Source organism: Acanthopagrus latus, chromosome 8, assembly GCF_904848185.1.
Source record: "Acanthopagrus latus isolate v.2019 chromosome 8, fAcaLat1.1, whole genome shotgun sequence".
In the NCBI taxonomy this organism is placed as follows: domain Eukaryota; kingdom Metazoa; phylum Chordata; class Actinopteri; order Spariformes; family Sparidae; genus Acanthopagrus; species Acanthopagrus latus.
Genome location: NC_051046.1, coordinates 23,092,845 through 23,111,906, shown reverse-complemented (window position 1 = coordinate 23,111,906; position 19,062 = coordinate 23,092,845). Strand labels below are relative to the sequence as shown.

General features: G+C 40.6%; 1 protein-coding gene across 4 annotated transcripts in view; it reads right to left on the bottom strand.

Annotated features, from left to right (window-relative positions):
• The window catches only part of si:dkey-246g23.2 (solute carrier family 66 member 2), a 54,281-nt gene that overhangs the window by 5,582 nt on the left and 29,637 nt on the right, over positions 1-19,062 (bottom strand). For all 4 annotated transcript variants that reach the window (XM_037106211.1, XM_037106210.1, XM_037106212.1 and 1 more), the window contains one exon: positions 17,614-17,830. In XM_037106211.1, coding sequence (XP_036962106.1) covers positions 17,614-17,830 — 217 coding nt within the window. The remainder of the gene's footprint in view (positions 1-17,613; positions 17,831-19,062) is intronic.

Genomic DNA, 19,062 nt, shown 5'->3' with positions numbered 1-19,062 from the left:
TTCGGCTCCCGGACTGTGTCGGGAAGCAAAGGGGGAGATGATTTCCGCCAGGGCCGAAGTCTGTGTTCACCTTCGGAGGGAACACTTTTCACGTGATATGCTGGTTGGGAAATAATATCAGGGAGCTTTGCTGTATCTAGCCGTCGTCTTTATTCACAGCCAAACTGCAGCCTATATTGTACACTTTATTGCTATCGCTATGATTGCTACTCCTTTGGCCTCTCCTTTGTCTCCCTTTCAATCACTGTCTGCATGTACGCACGCTCTCTCACTGTTGCTTGTCCACTCACACCTTACGCACCTACGCCACTCTTACAACAATAGTAACTGCAGATGCAGGAGACCCGCTGACAGAACTTGAACCCCCTGCTCTTTCACTTAAGTTGTAATTAATATTTTAAATTTGACAATGTAGTGTGGTACTTTGTGAACAAAGGTCAGATATTATATTGCATAAAACTCTAGTCTAAAAATGGCATGGCAACCTGTGCTAAAAAAAAAAAAATACATGCAAAAATCGAGAATCGAATCGAACCGTGACCTTAGAATTGAAAATGTAATCGAATCGAAGATTTGGAGAATCGTGACACTCCCACTAATGTAATGCCCCATTGATGACAACAGATATAACCAAGTTTAACAATCTGAAGATGTTCCCCAAAGACCCAAAGTACTAGAAGTACATCAGCAGTAAAAAACAAAAAACAAACAGCACTCTGCTTCCTATCCATGTCTACCTGTGAATGTTGAGCTGATTTTTTAGTGTTTTGGTCTTTATTTAGCTTCTGCTGTGTGACAGCAGGGAAGTGGTAAATAAAAGATGGAAATCAATAAACAAGGTAAAGTAAACTACCAATTGATCACACTAAGTAAGACAGCAAAGGGAAGAGGCACACAAGAATTGCCTGTCACAGAGAAAGACACTGAAGAGGATAAAAGTATTGTACTATACCAGCGGCCTGATGCTGATAGAATGTACTCTGCTCCTCCACTCATCACTTTCTATTATTCGTCTGCCGCGCGCTTCTTTTTACTCTCTTCTGTACTTTTTGTCGCTGCCTCGACTCATTTACTGTCTTTTTGCTTTAACTCTTGTCCTTCACAGTCTCTGCCCTGATGCCAGCGTCTCTCTGCTCTCTCTTCCATTCTCTATTCTTGTTTTCTGGATGGTGAAGTCCCATTGGCATGAATGTAATGTGAGTTTGTTCTTTTTATTAGGGATGACTGAGCCTGGGGACGGAGCAGGACCATCAGTCATCAGTGAGACATACTGTAAAGGTCAAGGGGCTGAGGGAGAAACGAAAGGAAAGAGACAGAGACAGACAGTCTGCAGAGAACAGCATTTAGCTGGCACGCAGGGAGAGAGACAGTAAAACCAAGCGAGAGAATGAGACGACCTTCTGTGAATGGGGAGTAGACCTCTCTGAGATATGGATGATGTGTGCGTACGGGGCAGAGGCAGCCTAATGACTACAGGGATATCTGCCCTGTAATATCCTTGAGCTCTCCTTGCAGAGTCATGTCAACTCCTGAGTCTCCCCTGGGCCCCCTTGGGCCCTGATGAGGAACCCAAACATTTGCAGCAAATAATTCTGACCTGGCATTGAAATGAGGACATCATTATTCAACATACCTGGGAATGCATTAAATCTGGACTCTGCATGCAAAATCAAAATGTTAATAATGACCTAAACTTATGCAGACTGCAAACAAAGGCGTTGCTGGAGAGCAATACATGTACAGCTGTTAAATACCGTTGCACACGTGGACCCTCTCGAAAGCAATCAGCATAAAGGCTTATTAATTGAGTTGGTAATTGTCACAAAATGGACTGATGGACTGATGGGCTGTCACTGTAGGGCGTTGTTGTTGTCGTTGTTGGTTCAGGTCACTTTTTTTTTTGTTTTTAATGGAAGTCAGTGGTGGTAATTAGGGCCTGAGCGGGTCTCGACCTGCGAGGTCCCTAATGTTTTTTGAATGATGACTTTTTCATCCCAAATGATCGCATTTTTCACTGCCTGAACATACTCCAAAACTCACCAAACTTGGAATATACGTCACACCTGCACACAATTGTATAATCTATTGTCGTCCTCCATGTCCAACACTAGGTGGCGCTATAATCGAGAAAGGTGCATTTTGTCTTATAAACCACATATACTTTGTCACACATTATATCCACTCCTTCACTAAATTGTGCTGAATCTTGTGATATAGGCCCCGCCCATTTCAGCCCTTTTTTTCCCCACGAAATGTCGCAAACTCCTCCCAGGCGATTTCACTGATTTCCACCAAACTTTGCACACAGCATTTGTGGCCTCTCCTGACAAAATTTTGTTAAAACAATTTTGATATTCCAAAGAATTAAAAAATGATTAGAAGAGTGGTGTGAAAATAACATGCAAATGCTGCTTTATCATGACAAAGGTTTGTACATCTGCAGTCCTCAGTCATACAGACTACCACCAACTCATGGTATGAAGAGTTATTTTGTCTCAAAATGCACTGAACATACAAGCTAGTTGGCTGTCATGTTAAGTCTTAGTGGTGTGTTCAAGTGCAAGTTTTTGGTCAAGACACAGGCGATGTGCATGATGCAACAGTTGGCTTTTGTCATGTCAGCGTAGTGTGTCTGGGTCCTTGGTTCCAACTAAACTCTGTACTCTAAACTTAAACATTAATTCAGCCTCCTCAGCACACTGATTAATAGCCTCTTGCCTTCTAAATGCAACTGACAGTTGCATTTTCATTGGAACACAGGTCACGGCATATATCACGCCTGAGACTAGCACTGTGTTTGACCAATGTGTTATGTTCTAACTGTGTAGTGCCAGCATTGCCTGCACATTTTGTGTTCCCCACATGTTACGGGTATCAGCTGCAACATTTGCATTTGATGGAATTTGTCTCTCTGAGATCTTAACCAGTCAAATTCACGCAGCCATTCTTCGCGAAAACAGTATTTTCTGCCAGAGAAAATAATCCAGAGAATCCACCAGATACATCTCCACTGCATTACAGCTCCGATCCAGTTTTGCAGAAACACAGTTATAGATATGTGTTAAACACAACAACACAAACTGTTCCTGACCGAAGGATTAGTAAAAGCTTGTATTTGTCTCTTTTTTGATTTGTGTGCTGGTGTCAACATGGAGTGTTTTATTTTGAAAAGTATTTGGATGTTATATTGTTGTTTCGGTGCATGACTTCCTGTCTGCTCTGTGCTAAATTCAGCTGAAATGCTGCGTCGTGCTCCGACATCCATATCCTAAGTCCTGCGTATCTGTTCCAGAGGGCTTTGGACTGCTGGAGCTGGGACGGAGCAAATACACAGCGCAGCGGACCTGGTGGAGGTTAACACAGACTAGATTGAAAAACCAGCTCAGCTCCGCCACGCAGCGAACACTATCTGGTGGAATCGTGGACTTCGTTCGCTGAAAGAGAAACCTTCTCCTTCCTCGCTCGAAACAACTTTCGGACCCTCCTTGAAGGCAAAAAAACTGAGTTCTTAGTGAATAATCTCATTATTATTACAAATATTACATACACAAGTGTCAGTATGCCAAATCCCCCCCTTGTGGCTCGCTCTTAAGAATGAATTCTCCTTGTTACAAAAATGTCTGAAACAAATAAATAATCCCCATGAAAATAAACTGTACACATTTATAGCACAATTTAACCTTTCCTAAAACCCTTGTATAAAATAAATAATAAATAATAATAATAAATAAAGCATTTACAAAAAAAAACAAACTTTCAGACCCTCCCCATCCACACATTAGCCACTTACCCCTCTAACACAAATTGGCCTGCCACCTGTCATTCCAGAGATTCCAGATTCTTTGATTCGCCCCTTCCACTACTGGTTTTAAAAAAACATATTCACTGGTCGCATTTTGCTACCAAAATTTACCAAAAAACAGTGCGACCAAATTTTACATTTAGTCGCACTGTCTCAAATTTTGGTCGCAAAATGCGACCATTTGGTCGCAGTCTGGAGCCCTCTTTATATAAATCTATCAGCTTATGAGTTAAAGGAAGAATGTGCATATTGGCTGCACTTTTGTAAGAAGAAATTACACATTCTTCCAAATGAAAAGTTAAATCAAATTAATCAATTCTGCTTCATAAGTCATGCATGACTAGGAGCTATGGAGGTTAAAGTATGCAGACTTGTATTGCTGTGTGCAAGACATAATTGAGTCAGCTATCTCTGTGACTCTTCCCTACTGGTGCTGCCATTCCTCTGATGTATTATTTACCCTGCAGTTGTCACTGGTGTCTGTGGTGGCTGTCACTGAGAAGAGGTTTCAGGACATTAATTTATTTCTACCAAAAGCTAAACCAGATCAATCTTGAATGTGAGATCTGTTTAAGTCAACACACAGCTCCCTGCTTTTTACCTCCTTGGTCCAACTGATCCTCCTACCTCCATCTTACCCACCTCAGGGTTTAATAAGAATCTCTCGGCTGACCAAGAGGCACTTGTTCAGAAGACTCAGAGTCTCACTGAGAATTTAAATGATCATGTTTTTACTTCTCTCCCTCTAAGCTGCCTGTATTCCTTAAGGACAAACACTAGCTTTTTTCCCTGAAAGAGTAACCTTGGTTGAACTTCAGATTTGTTGTTTCATCTCTATTCTTATTTTCTCCTTTCACTGTGAAACCTTTAATCCACTGTCCTATTCAATTGTCATTGGTACTTTCATTGCCTCTGTCATAGTTTTTCCTCTGCTCCTCTTCGATATAAAGGGAATAAAGTTATTGACCTTTTTTGGCATTCACTGCAAACCATCCAAAAGCAATAACATTCCTTTTACATGGCAAGCTTGCAGATTGAAACAAAAAACAACGACTGAAGGGAAAAAATTACATTTACAATAACGGAATGAAATAATAATGCTTTAGTTTCTCTTCAAAATTCATGACACTGTTTAAACATGGGTAAAAAAAATCACATATTAGATCAGTAAAGCTCTGTTTCAATTCAAAATTCTCTAAGTGCACAAGTAGTGCAAGTGCAGTTTCGAAGTGCACAGGCCATGCTGTATAATACAGTGGAGTGTTTGCACTGTCTGACCCACATCAGTAAAATATACAATGTTTTTTTTACTTCTCTAACGAACAATGGAGAAAAATTCTATTGAGCTGTGCTGAGTGACACGAAACCAGCTGAGCGATAATCTGAGGGGGCATTTTGCATAACAAATTTGGTGTTACATCAGTCTCAGACCAGCTGCGTTAGAGCAAATAGTTTGCAGGAGGAAGTACACAGAATAAAGAGCAGCACAAAGAGCCCATCGAGGTTGCTATGGTCTACATTTTAGGCTTAATCCCATTTCCAATTTTTACCCCTACCCCTCATTTCCAAGTCCCCATGCTCAGTAGCACAGTAGTTACAAGTACTGGTTGAAATCTCCCCCTATGAAATGGGACAACCCTTAGGCCTAATCCCAATACATCTTGCCCCTACCACTTAGCCCTACCCTCCATTTAGCATGTTCACGATTAATGGTGGATTATCCACAGTCCTGTTGGGATGGAGGGGTAGGGTGAAGTGTTAGAATGGGAGAACACACGAGGGGTCGAGGGATAACACTGAATCTATTTACAAAATAACTGTACAAAACATTACCAGATTACTTTTTTTATAGTTCTCTTCTCCAGATAAAATTTCTACAGTTGTCAAAGATAGGAGAACTTGTAGTTTCACATTTTAATAAGATTTATTAAATCAAAATTCATAGAGTTTTTTTCTCTCCACTCAGAACTCATGTGGAACAGGTATTGCAATTTGTTTTCTTCCTCTGTAGCTGTAAAATAACGTTATGTCCAAATCATCTAAATGTGTGGTTCTCTAGTCTACATGGCTCTACCCAGGTTGGACGTCATGAAGGGAATACAGCATGCTGCAATTGTTCTTCTTCTTTTTTGTCTTCATCAGGGAATTGATTTTAACTCTCTCTCATTGTATTTGGGTGTGTAGATGCTGTGCTCGATAAGTTGATAACAGTAATTTGGCTTCCTTTTGACAATTTTACCGAACTACTATGATTTCAATATTGGCCAATATTGAATAATATAATGTACCAAACCTTTGGTGTGAAAGCACCAGCAACAGTGACAGAGTGACAGCCCTTTTACCTGACTTTTAAACAAAACGAACCTTGTAACAGAGGCAGAGTGAAATATTATATGATGTAATATAAATCTGAGACAGAAACTGAAAAAGAAACTTTGCATATTTCCCCAATATAAACATATCAATCATATTTCCATATTTGTGTTGAAGCAGTAGATTACCATGTACAAGCATTCATGTGGTTTGACCTGCTTATGAGTAAATAATGTCAAAGAGGAGGAAAACGGTCAAAATGTTGCAGTTACATATATAGATTACATTTTGAATTCAGTGGAGCAGAATGTTTGTATTCCTACCAGAAAAATGCACCTTTCAGTGCACACACTGCAACTTTTTTTAAACTGCTTTATGTCTTTCTCCACAGCTCTCTGACCTTCGTGCATCTTCCTCGCAGCGTCTGTCTTTCCCTGCTCCCCTCTCTGCCTCTTCCTAACCTTCCCTCCCTCTCTTCTTCATCCTTCTCCCTCCTAAATTCTCTGCTCCCCCCTTTGGCTAATTTCTTTGCTCAAGAGACAGCAAACATCATTAACGAGGATGAGTCATTAACAATGTAATTAAGGAGGGCGGGTCATCTGTACAAACGTGGTCTCTACAGCTACGCAGCGGAATGGAGACAAAAAAACTGTTTGAGGTCATTCATCTCTTGCAGGAACACACACGCACACGCTCACACACACACACACACACACACACACACACGTAGAGACTTTAGAGTCTCTGTTTGTCATGCTAGTCTCACGTAGCTCCATCTGGCAGTGATACCATTACTCAGGGAGTTGTGGCTCAGTCGACAACTGATGAAAGACCCAGAACAAACAAATGAAGTTGCTCCCGAGTGAGGCTCTGAGTGTCCACAGGGAGAAGGAGTTATTGTGGTATTGATTGAGAATACTGACTGACTGACTGACTGACTGACTACCACGCTGTCACACACTCGTGGACACACACACACACATACATCAGTCAGTACTTGTCTTATTTTTGCACAAAAACAGCATAAGCAAACCATGAAATGGCTGATTTGCTTTGCTTTCTCACTAAAGTACACACACATACACGGATGCACATATACAAGCACTCAGCGCACCTTGACCCAATTCAGTCGCTCGTTGATAACAACTGACCTGACACCTTGATCTGAGCCAAGTTGCAAGAGGTGAGACGAAAGGGTGAAATGGTGCGGTGAAACAGTGTACTTCAGGGACGGGAAAGAAAAGACGGGAGCTGAGAGATCGATGATGGAGGATGGAGGGGGGTAAAAGGAAAATGATGAAAGATGGATGACCATGTGGTCGGACAGGGGGGCGATAAATCTAGAGAGGGAGGAGAGTGACAGGACAGGGGAGAGGGATGGAGAAAACGAGAGTGGGGGTCTGATTGCACGGTGTGATGGCTTTGGCCGTATGTCGGCCAGGCAGTAATTGTGCTGTGTATTGAACGAGTGCTGTCAGGCCAGCTATTAGCTCCTCTAAGCGGCTGGAGTGGACGAGCAGAACACTACGACAGGAAACAGGGCTGAGTGACATTTAGAAAGAGAGACAGAGACATGGGATGGGGGAGAGTGAGAGAGAGAATTAAAAGGACATGAGTGAGTTGGGGTCAATTTAGTGATTTCGTGTCCCAAATAATTTGCAAAGTTGTCCAATGAATTTTTAAATGTCACTTTTGAAACAGCATCTAATGGCTTCAGTCATTTTGGAGGACATGTTCTTGTATATCATTAACAGTATACCGCAGCAGAGGACTTCTTAAGGCCCCATCACTCAGCCAGACAGACACTGATAAAATATTTAGCTCTCCAAAAATTGCAAAAAGCAACTCCAGAATGATTTAACACACATAATGTAATTTCTGACACTAGGGATTTTTCAATCAAAACAAAAGAAGGATCAGTGTGGGCTTATGGATGTTGTTAAAAAACCATGATTGTCAATGAAAATCTGCCTACCTGACACAGGCAGAAATGTTCCTACATTAGGTTTTCATGTAAGTCTCTCTTGTAGACCTTTTTCCTCACTGTTTACCAGAAGTTCAGAAACAGAATCAGAACCAGTATTCCTTTGTTTGTTTGCCACAGCAGCAAAAAACAAAAAAAAACAAAAAAATGACAGTAGTAAAAAATGCACAATATAATTAAAAAGGTGAGAAATGGAATACAGTAATATATACATATTAAGTGGTTTAAAGTGAAACTCTCGCCAAAATGCAACCTAGGCTTTTTTTGTGAATGTATGTGAGTCAAACCTTCGTGTAAAAACATAATTGCGATGAAAGAGGCACTTTTAAGATTTACCGTAATTTCGTTTTTGGCTCAAACTCATTTTCAATGAAAGTGCAAGGGGAACTTTTACATGAACATCAAAATCGCTATTTTTAAAAAACTAAGAGGGCTCGACACAACATGAAACTCTACCCATAGTATCACCAGGGTCTCTACACATAGCTCAACTGAACCACATACACTCTACCTAGACATGTCGATCACCAAGTAAATCTGGGCTGCCATGACGACAGCTAGAGGAAGAAGCTACTGCTAAGGTGAATTGTTCAAAAACTTTTAGTTTAGTAAACTCTGTGTACACAAACCATGTTCTCAATGCTCGGGTTCATGTGTAGAGACCCTGGTGACCTTGTGGATGGCAAAGCTGTCATACAACTTTTGCAGAAACATTGTTTACTAAATTCTGCAACACTGAAATCACAATAAAGAAACAGTTTCCTGTCTAAGCTAAAACAAACTGGATGTACTCGTTCACTTTACACTAAAACTGTCTCTATAATTAATGGTTTTAGTGAAGATACGCCATCAGGTAAATCATTGTAATCACCTGTTGCGTTTTTCTGTCTTCCATTTTAATTAGTTTTGACTTCAAAAGAAGAATAGTTAAATGAATAAAACTTCTGTTCAGTTGATGTCCCCATGGCTGAACCATTGTACAGCATTTTGATCTTGCTGTACAAAACATTGCTTTGTTGCAAACCCTTCTGTAAAAAATAATCTATTTGAGGACCTACAAGTCATAACATAAACAACATAAAAACATAGAAAAAGACTTCTTAAATGTTGCTGGCGTCTGAATCTTCTGAATCGAGCTTTTGTGGATAGTGATTCCAAACTTTTAAAAGGTAATGTAGATGCTTCTGCCTTTTGAGGTAAATTTCTTATAGCTAAGAAAATGCTGTGACTCAGTGGATGCACAGCAAATTTCCCCTTACTGTTGTAGCGCTAAATAAGCACCTGATCATAAATTAAAGCAAGTGCAGGCTTTAATCTTTAAATGGGGGAATCCCACTTTGTATGTGAGACCTAAAGAGTCTCCAGAGGGTGGTTAGGCTGTCCTCTAATTGCTTGATAATACTAATACACAACTCCATGGGAAGAGACACACAGAGCAGCAGGGGATGATGTTTAAAGCTTCAAAGAGCTTCAATCACTTCTTTTGCGTCAACCAAGCGTGTGTGCGTTGGCATGTGTGTGTCCACGCTCACAAATCTTTGTATAAACATGTGTGCGCCCACACATGAGGGTGTGTGTGTGTGTGTGTGTGAGAGGTGATTTAGCAGCAGGGCTGTAGCTCTCCCCAAGGGGGGACAGATAGAGAGACGAAAATCAAAGGGCCCAGCTAGAGAGAAGCCGAGCTGCTCTTAACCCACTAACTATGAATTATGCATGTTGATCGATTGCACTGAGGCAAACAACGAAAAAGTTCCCAACCTGCCAGAAAAAGATGGATTCTACTTCACCAAATGAAGCGGAGGGGAGGTGAGGAGAAGGAGCAACACACACAGTTTGCCTGAGGATATTTTAGATGCTTTTAGGAGACTGTAAACAAGCCAAAATTAATGAGATGGCTATTTCAGTATATTTATTCCATCTATAATCTTATGTAATCTAAAACAGCGCTCTATTCGTTATACTGTTTTTTTCTTAAATAAAAAATCAATTATGAATGCGTACAGAGAACAAAGGTTCTGCAAGGCTACACAATCTTGTAGAGGGTATTTTAATAAGTCAATAAGAAAAGAATTTCACTCACTTGTGATATAGTTTATATTCCTGACAAACATTTCAAATAGAGCCCTTTTTCAGTGTGCAAAGTAAGGCAAATACTGTGGTATAGACAACAGTGGCTGATCACTGGATGGAATGGAAACCATACAAGTCTTTCAGATCACTGTGTAATAAAAACATAATTCACATAAGCATATAATCTGCGGGAGGAATTAAACAAACAATCTATGTACAGATTAGCCCCAGCCACACTGCAGTAGCTGTATGCCAGGAGATCGGTGTGAATAAACAAAGGTAGCGTAAAGGCGAGTCTTAGTAGCAGCGATAATGTAGAATCTCTAAGTCAAAAGGGCTACTAATAGACACAAGGGATCCCTTGACATTGAGCTGAGTTGAGGATAAAAAACTATCCACACATGAAGATGGAGCACCAGTATTGGTGCTAGCAGCAAAAGAATTGGCTGAATTTTAGAGAATACTGCTGATCAACACTACACCAAAACATGGTGCTATGTCTTGTTTATCTGCTGCCTTAATCCAAAACCAATGCTGCCACAATACAAGAACAATATAAAGTATGTACAATACATGCTGCAGTGACCCTGCCTTGGAGTTTGTAAAGCATTTACTGTGTGGCTATTTTATTTTATCTCTGAAAAGCACTGACTGAGGGTTGTAGGGGTCAAGATGTTTTTTACATTTCTGAGTAAAAATCTGAAAATGCTGCTTTTCACCGTTGCACTGTTTGTGGTTTACTACCAGTGTTCCTGGGGCACTGCTTTTGTTTTATCCCAAGCAGCAGGTCCAGCATGGCTTTGACAATTAACATAGGTTCACTGCCATTATGGATGGGAATGTGAAGGAAGGATTATTTGGATAAATTGGATTCCAAATGCCCTCATGATTTGCATGATGTCTTACTTTACTTGTGTACAGTACAGCTATGAAGTACATCCACAAGACTTCACAGCAAAACACCAAAGCTGAATTTTTCCAAATCCCTACCATATATTGTACAAAAAAAAGAAAATGTGACATCTCATAACACAATCTCTTGTCTTTTCTTGCCTCAGGACATACAGGATTGTGATATGACAGTGACAGCTACTGCCTTATATAATGGTTACCTCACTTTACTATGTAAGGATGAAATGTATGCATGACGTTCAAAACTGGACTGCAAATAAGGATCATTTACTGTTGGATTTCTGTGTTGTTATATTTAAAATCTAGTCTAAACAGCTAAAGTTAAAGTAGTCACAAATGGTGTACAGCTCAGTTTGTTCGATTTATCAAATCAACAGTTCAAAAAACAAGATATTTAATTTATAAGGATAGGAAACAAAAGAAAAATGTTCACCAAGGAAGCATGTTTGACATTCCTGCTGGAGAGATAATTCAAAAGATAAATAGTTACAGTATCACAACAAATTAGCACAAAACACTTTGAACTGCAATACTATCAGATACCCTGACACACAGAGAAATGCTTTCATATCCAGCTGTCTGTCTTTTCTAAGTCGACCCTCAGTTAAGAGTTTTGGAGAATACTTGCATTAATTGTCTCATCTATTCTTTCCATAAATACTTTTTTAGTTTTAAACGGTAGGCTTCCCAGCATTATTGCTTATTTGGTTTATGGCCAAAGTCCTTCCAAACTAAAGACATTCCAACCCAATGGCCAGAATAAATATACATGTACATTTCTGCAAAATCATGGATGAATTTAAACTTTCTTTATGTTCAATTTTCTATTTCTCTCGTATTACAACACTGTGCTTATACTCTGGTTAGGTTTAGGCACAAAAAACACTTGGTTATGTGGAGGGAAACATCGTGGTTTGGCTTAAAATACCTGTTTGGTCATCACAAACCCAGCTGGAAATTGTCCAAAAGTCTACTTAAAAACATCTGGTTTTGATGCCACAAACATGGTTGGAAATTGTCCCCAGGTCATCATAAATATATCCCGTGGTGTGCAGCTTACACATGTTGAAACAACATGGGATTCCATCAAAAATATTCAGTGGTTTCACACTTACAAATGTCAAAACACAGACTTGAACTGCAGTCACCTGCTTGGCCAGCCTCATAGCCCATAACTACCACCCACTCCACCCCCTGATGTGAAAGTCAAGTAATAAACATGTTATCATGTGAACATAATATGGCGTATATGGCAATATGATGCATAACATGTTACGTGCACAAATTCGGCTGAATCTGTGGTCTGTAGGTTAAAGGTTAACATTATAACTTAGCGACTTAGCTGTGTCTTCCCCAGCATCCACAGTTGTACTTGGCATGCAACTACACTAGACTTGGATAGTATAACATTATACCCGCATAAGCATGTCTGCGTTCCCACAGTGAGTGTATGCAGCCACTTTCCTTTCATGATCCCATTTTGAGACTCACAACTCTGGTTGACAGGCCACAGAGTGCCTGGAGGTCATAACAGTGTCTGTATAATATCCTCCAAGGCCATACTGAGGATGCCCTTAGTCCCAAGCCTCTACGTAATGGCTGCTATAAGCAAAAAGTGAAAACATCAATGGGCTGCTATGCTTGTAGGGTGTTACCAAGAGCTGAGAGCAAGAAACAAGGTGCTATCTGTGAAGGTCTGAGTGGGACTGAGCGACAAAGTGAGAGAATGGGAGCCGAATGTGCAGCACATGCACAATAATGGGACAGGTGCTTATCGCTATTCTTTCTGTTGGACTCAACTGAATGCAGGTAGTTTGACTACTCTTGTTCCAGTCATGACGATAAAGAACAGTAAATTGTATTGGGCAAGACAGAGAAGCAGCAGCTGTCCAGGGAAAAGAAAATAAGTAAAGAATGCCTTTAAAACTAAGCAGTTCTATATTTGTCTGCATAGTTTTCATTTAGTCCGACAGGCAGAGTGCCGTCTTCACTGTCCCCTCCACTGTCGCTGAGTGACACTGTGAAGGCTGGCTGCTCTGCTGCAGAGCTGGGAGAGCAGAACAGGAGAGGAGGCAAAATAGATAAAGTTTAATGAGAGGGAAGAGAAAACCAGGCGGGCTCCCCAGGCAGCCAAGCAGACAGCACCGCTGCGCAATCGCTCACACACAAAAACACATTGTTGTTTATAAAAACAAATCACAACTTTAAAATTCAATTGGAGCTTCAACCTGAGTAATCAGGGCTTTCAAATGTCAGGCGGGCGACAGCATCACTCAACGACCAAACCCTGGCGGATTAAAACCTGTCGTCTCCATAAAGTTATATCTAATGGACAGCTAAAAACACGTTTATTCTTTGACTAAAAGGTATCTTGTGCTCCAAGTAGTGTTGCATGTTTTTGAATGGAAATAAGCTTGATGGCTAAATGTGCAATACAGTAAATCCACTCAGTAACACTGTAGTTTGGCTCACTCACTCCACACCATAGGAGCCGAGGCATGTTTTATGTTGGTGACGGACATCCTGTATCAGCACGACATGGGCTCAAAGAGGAAAATCAAAATGTACTCATGAGAATGACAGCAACTCATGTTGCACTTCACTGCACCCATGCTTTTATCTTCTGGTAATCAGAAAAGCTAACAAAGCAATGATTGATTATGGGCTTAATCTGTATTTTGTATTTATTTGATCTATTTCACTGAAATTAATGTTCTTTTTTGCACGAGTGCACTGATCACATTCACACCTGGATGCTGCCCAGGACAACCACAGTCCAACCTTATGACTACTGAATCAGTTGGCATTCAGGGCCTTTGCTCAAGGGTACCTCGGTTGTAATGAGGGAGAGCTAATTTTCAAACGTTACTTCTCTACATTCTCCCATATATTTCCTTTTGCATCACGTCCTCCTGGTTTTTCCACACCTCATAGTCTTGTCTCTTGCTCCCCTCTCTCTCACTGTCTCTCTTATTATATCTTTCCATTCAACTCTGTCCCTTCCTTGGTTTCCCAGGAGTAGTGGTGTGAGTGTGAAAGTGTGCGTACACGCATGCAAAGCATCGATAATGACCATGAAGCTTAATTACACTAAGTGCGGCTGAACATGCCTGTGTTTGTCTCTCTCTCTCTCTCTCTCCGACCTGTTTTCCACAACATGCGTCTGTATGAAGGCGTCGTTTGTGCAACCTGGAAAAGGTGAGCAGTCCATAATGAAATGAATCCATAGACTCATCATCACACCTCAGTAATAGGACTCAGGGGAATCTGATTGAACACGAGTAACTGTTTCACATGGGATTACATGTGAGGAAGGGCAGACTACATGCTGCATCATCATATCTGGAAAACAATTTGTTCATCCTTAAATGAAGTAATCGGAGAATCCTTAAGTACACGTGGCAAAGGTAAAGGATATTAAGATGTTATATATGCAGAGACAGAAGTGCTGAATGGGCTCTTTTAGCCCAGCAGGGTCATTCAATTAAAAAAGAAATCGATAGTGAGGTTAGAAAATATCCAGGGTGAAATGACAGTATTTTCTGAAAGGTGTCATTAGGTATTGCAGAATATTTTCCTACATCTGTGTTGTTTATGTTGGCTTGTATTATACTACAACATTACTGAGTATGCAGGGATTTTGCCATGGATCTGAGCTCAGCAAATTGATGTCCCTCACCCTTTCATCAGTCATCTCAGAACTCTAATGTAGTGTTATTGCGTATTTAATCCTTGGCATGATATTCACTCTGAGTTGAATGAGTGCTCACAGAAAGTGCAAGCCCAGTTATACACCCTGAGGATACTTTATGTGAAATGGGTCATATTACAAAGAAAGAACGTCCTGCCATTTAGACAGTAAATCAGCTACACTGCAGTATCAGTGCACTCTTGCATTACTCGAAGACATCAAAACTGGAGTACATTCAGAGCTTTTTTTCTGGTGATTGTGGATTCATGTGTGGCAAAATATGTGCAGGCTTGACTGAATTTTCTTCTGTGTATTTTAGTGTAAAAGCTACTTTGAAAGTCCTGACTGATTTTGGATGCACAATGATTTTCCGTGCAAAACATGGAGAGGGGCCTGAAGAAGAAATTTGGATGTACAGTAAATACCGCAGTATGTGGAGGATAGATGCAGTAAGTGAAAATGAGTCACGCTAAATGGGAAAACAGGTACACTCGTAAATCAAGGCTCTTCTCACCTCCTCTTCAGTGAAAGTGTACAGAAGTATATAGTATGTCTTTGGAATTCTTAAACTTCGGGGAATCAACAAAGAAATAGCATACAGCAAACTAGGACAAAACAACAATGGTGAAGAAAAGTAACAGGGACTAACAAGATGAAAAAATGTAAATGATAAGTGAATATGAAAAATTTGCACAGACATTCATGTCACATTCACGATGAATTGCAATGACTGGTGACCTCCTAACTTCCATTTAGCGCCATCAGGAGGTGAAAATGTTAAATAGTCTGATTTTTATTTTTGACCAAATGCCTGCAAAACTACAGTTGGGATGTGGAACATCACCTATCTGGTAGGGACAGAACCACAGTGTTTTGCTGGTGGTGGAGCTGTAGTAAATAGATGTAGTCCAGCTCACCTAGCACTGGGTCTGGAACCAAACTCCTTAAGAACTATTGGACTTGCCAGCAGGGCATCTTAACCACAAATGCTTTACTAATAGGCCTACATGTAGCCTATTAAATGTATAAAAGTGTTCCACATGCGTACTGTTTACATTACTTGGGTGGGTCCAAGTATATTTGTCAACCCATTTTCGCATCTTATACCGTCTGAGAGGTTTCCACCCACGATTGACCCTCTCGTCTACTGTCAATCACAGATGATGTGCAGACAGAGAGAGATGCTGCAACTCTTTGTTTTATGTGAGAGTGAATTGAAAATCATAACATTCTGGCTGTTAGTCAGCCAAAAGCAATTTCACGGCATCAGTGTGAGCTTTTGAAAATTGTGATAGGCATGATATAGCCTTTGATGACTTTTAAAGTGAAACTCTTGCCAAAATGCAACCTAGGCTTATTTTGTGAATGTAAATGAGTCAAATATTCGTGTAAAAGCATAATTACGATGAAAGAGGCACTTTTAAGATTTACCGTATTTTCATTTTCGGGTCAAGCTCATTGTCAATGGAGTGCTGGAGCACTTTTACACTAGCATCAAAATCGATATTTTTAAAACACCAAGAGGGCTGCCATGACGACTGTGAGCGTAACAAGCTACTGCTAACATCAGTTGTTCAAAAACTTTCTTTTTAGTAAACTCTGTGTACACAAACAATGTTCTCAATGCTTGTGTTCATGTTTTTACACGAAGGTTTATACATACATACATATACATTCACAAAATAAGCCTAGGTTGCATTCTGGCCAGAGTTTCACTTTAACAAAACACATGATTTCTTGATAAATAAAGTGATCATTTACCTTATTTACTTTACTATAACCATACCCTACCTAATCAATAGGTTTGTTGCAGCCCTGAAAAGACATATGTTTTGTGATTGTGAATTTCTGTGTGAAGGAATTTTGAGTCAAGAACTGGAAAACAAAACTGCTGTCAACTCCAGGGAGAGTTGCTAATTCCATCTGGCTCTGCAACATTCTAATTTTAGGATCATCCTCCTATTCCCCTTGTGTGCATGTTAACTTCTGTCTGACTTCTATACTTCCAGAATATCCGCGGGAAAAAAAGCCTGTGTCCTGAAAGTCCTGAAATTAAAATATTTTGTTTTGTCTCTTCGGGCATTTTTCAGAGATGACTGACCAGCAAAGCATGTGACTAGGCCACACACATGCACGCACGCACACAGTATACATGATTTTTGCACTGATGACAGACAAGAGACATAATGAGGAAATAATGGTTATAATTAGAATGAGGTTCTGTGCCATTAGGGGTGTAATTGATCTTACAGTCCTCTACCTGAGAGGCTAATCAGTATACACATTGACCTTTGCACACACAAGAATAACATTCAGAATGCAAGCTAGGCGTTTTGTTTGCCCTCTCCTTCTGCCTCTTTCTTTCCATTCAAGGTGACCTTGAATTTAACCTGAGTACCATCCAAACCATATAAATAACCTTAAAATGTGTAATGTGCTTTCATACCCTGGGGTACCACTTTTATTTTCCTACTATATTGATCTTGAAAGGAGGGACTGTATGCAAAATTATTATTATTTGTTTTTAAATCATCGTATCACTGCTGTTTGTCATTGGTAATGCATTTACCCTGGTCAGTAGAACAGATGGTTAAAGATTCAGTCTTTGACTTTATCCAAACCCTGACTCACTGTTTTTTCCATGTAGCCTCTAATGATTAAAAATGACCTTATTACCAAATTTTGTTCATGGGAATATAAATTACTTGCACTCCGTGAACATTTAGGTTAATGAGAGTACTTTCCATGTGGTAGAATCCTGTGGGAGTGTGCCATTGTACGGCACTGTAAGTACATTGAGTGAGTAATGAGCTTTCTGCAAAGCTCTGACCTCTGCTGTACCTCATGCCTTTTGTGGAGCGGTTGTGGAAGTTTTGCAGCAGCTGCGGGAGGCCCAGCATGGCCTCGAACAGCACGGCCAGGGAGCCCAGCGTCTCCACAAACACCACCGAGTCCAGAAGCAGCAATGTGATGACTGCACACAGAACGGTGAAGCCAAAGCAGAAGAGCAGGTAATCCTCGAAGGCGCTCCACTTCCAGAAGTAGCGAAAGTCCAAGTCTGGAGAGGAATGAGAACGAAACAGATGGAGAGAAACAATTAAAAATTTGGTCAGTAGCTGTCATCAGTATTGTTTAAAGTGTGGAAAGAATGAATTGAATGGATGTGACAGGTAGAGGAGAGAGGAAATCTGAAGCAAAATGAAGAAAGGGATGTGGGTGTGGGAGGATTTACAGGAAAGAAAGAAGACAGAAGAGCCTGAAGACATGATTGAATAAAGAAGCAGAGCAAGCATGAGGAGGTGTGTGTCTGTGTGTGTGTGTGTGTGTGTGTGTGTGTGTGTGTGTGTGTGTGTGTGTGTGTGTGTGTGTGTGTGTGTGTGTGGTGCTGGGGGGTGAGAGGGTGCCTACAGAATGTGAGGAAGGAAACAGAAGAGCAATAGTGACAGGCAGAGATTGAAAGGGCGATACAGCAGGGAAAAGACGAGCAGGAAAGTGCAGGAATAAGAGCATTTCATTAAAGGATGCATAGAAATTTCTGCAAAGACAGCACTCTTAAATCAATACTGCGCACGTACATAAGTGAGTGCAACAAAGATAAATGAGATACTCTGAAGCTTTTACATTTCTATTACTTTGGAATAACCTAGCCTTTGGTGTGACCAGGCTATACATTTAGAAAGTTTATTACCTTTGGTATATAGCTATCTTTCCACCGACACAACTCTATTAATCATGTGTGGCCTTTACCACTCACTGATAAATAACAGGAACACTGCTGTCTGAAGCTGTTGTTTACTACTTCGCTTGAATGGAGGAGGTGGCCCACCACAGGTACAAAAGTCAGTGTGTAATTTTGAATTGGAATTGAACCAAAATTTAAATAGGCACAGTGGTCGAGTAACTGGGAACAATGTCTCTCCCATCAGCTCCAGAGGGAGATTACAGCTCCGAGGCTGGTTCAGGAGCTGCCAAGAAAAGCTTGTAGCTTGTGCGGGGGAAACATTCAGCCAACCAGATCTACATTCCTGTCACCATCAGCCAGGTCCTCATTGGGCCATAACGTGAGATGATCGACGATCTCTTATTGCTTATGTATGACTGTGGAGCTGTGGAAAACCAGCTGACATCAGCTAAAGGAGATTGATGGCTAAATAAGCGCACATTAGTTAGTGTGGGAACTCAAGTGTGACGCTGCACGCTGCTAAGCACCTGACTTTAACATGTGCTGCTGTTACCTTTCACAATTACTGAATAGGAAGCACCTACATAAGGAAAAGCATGTGTACTGTG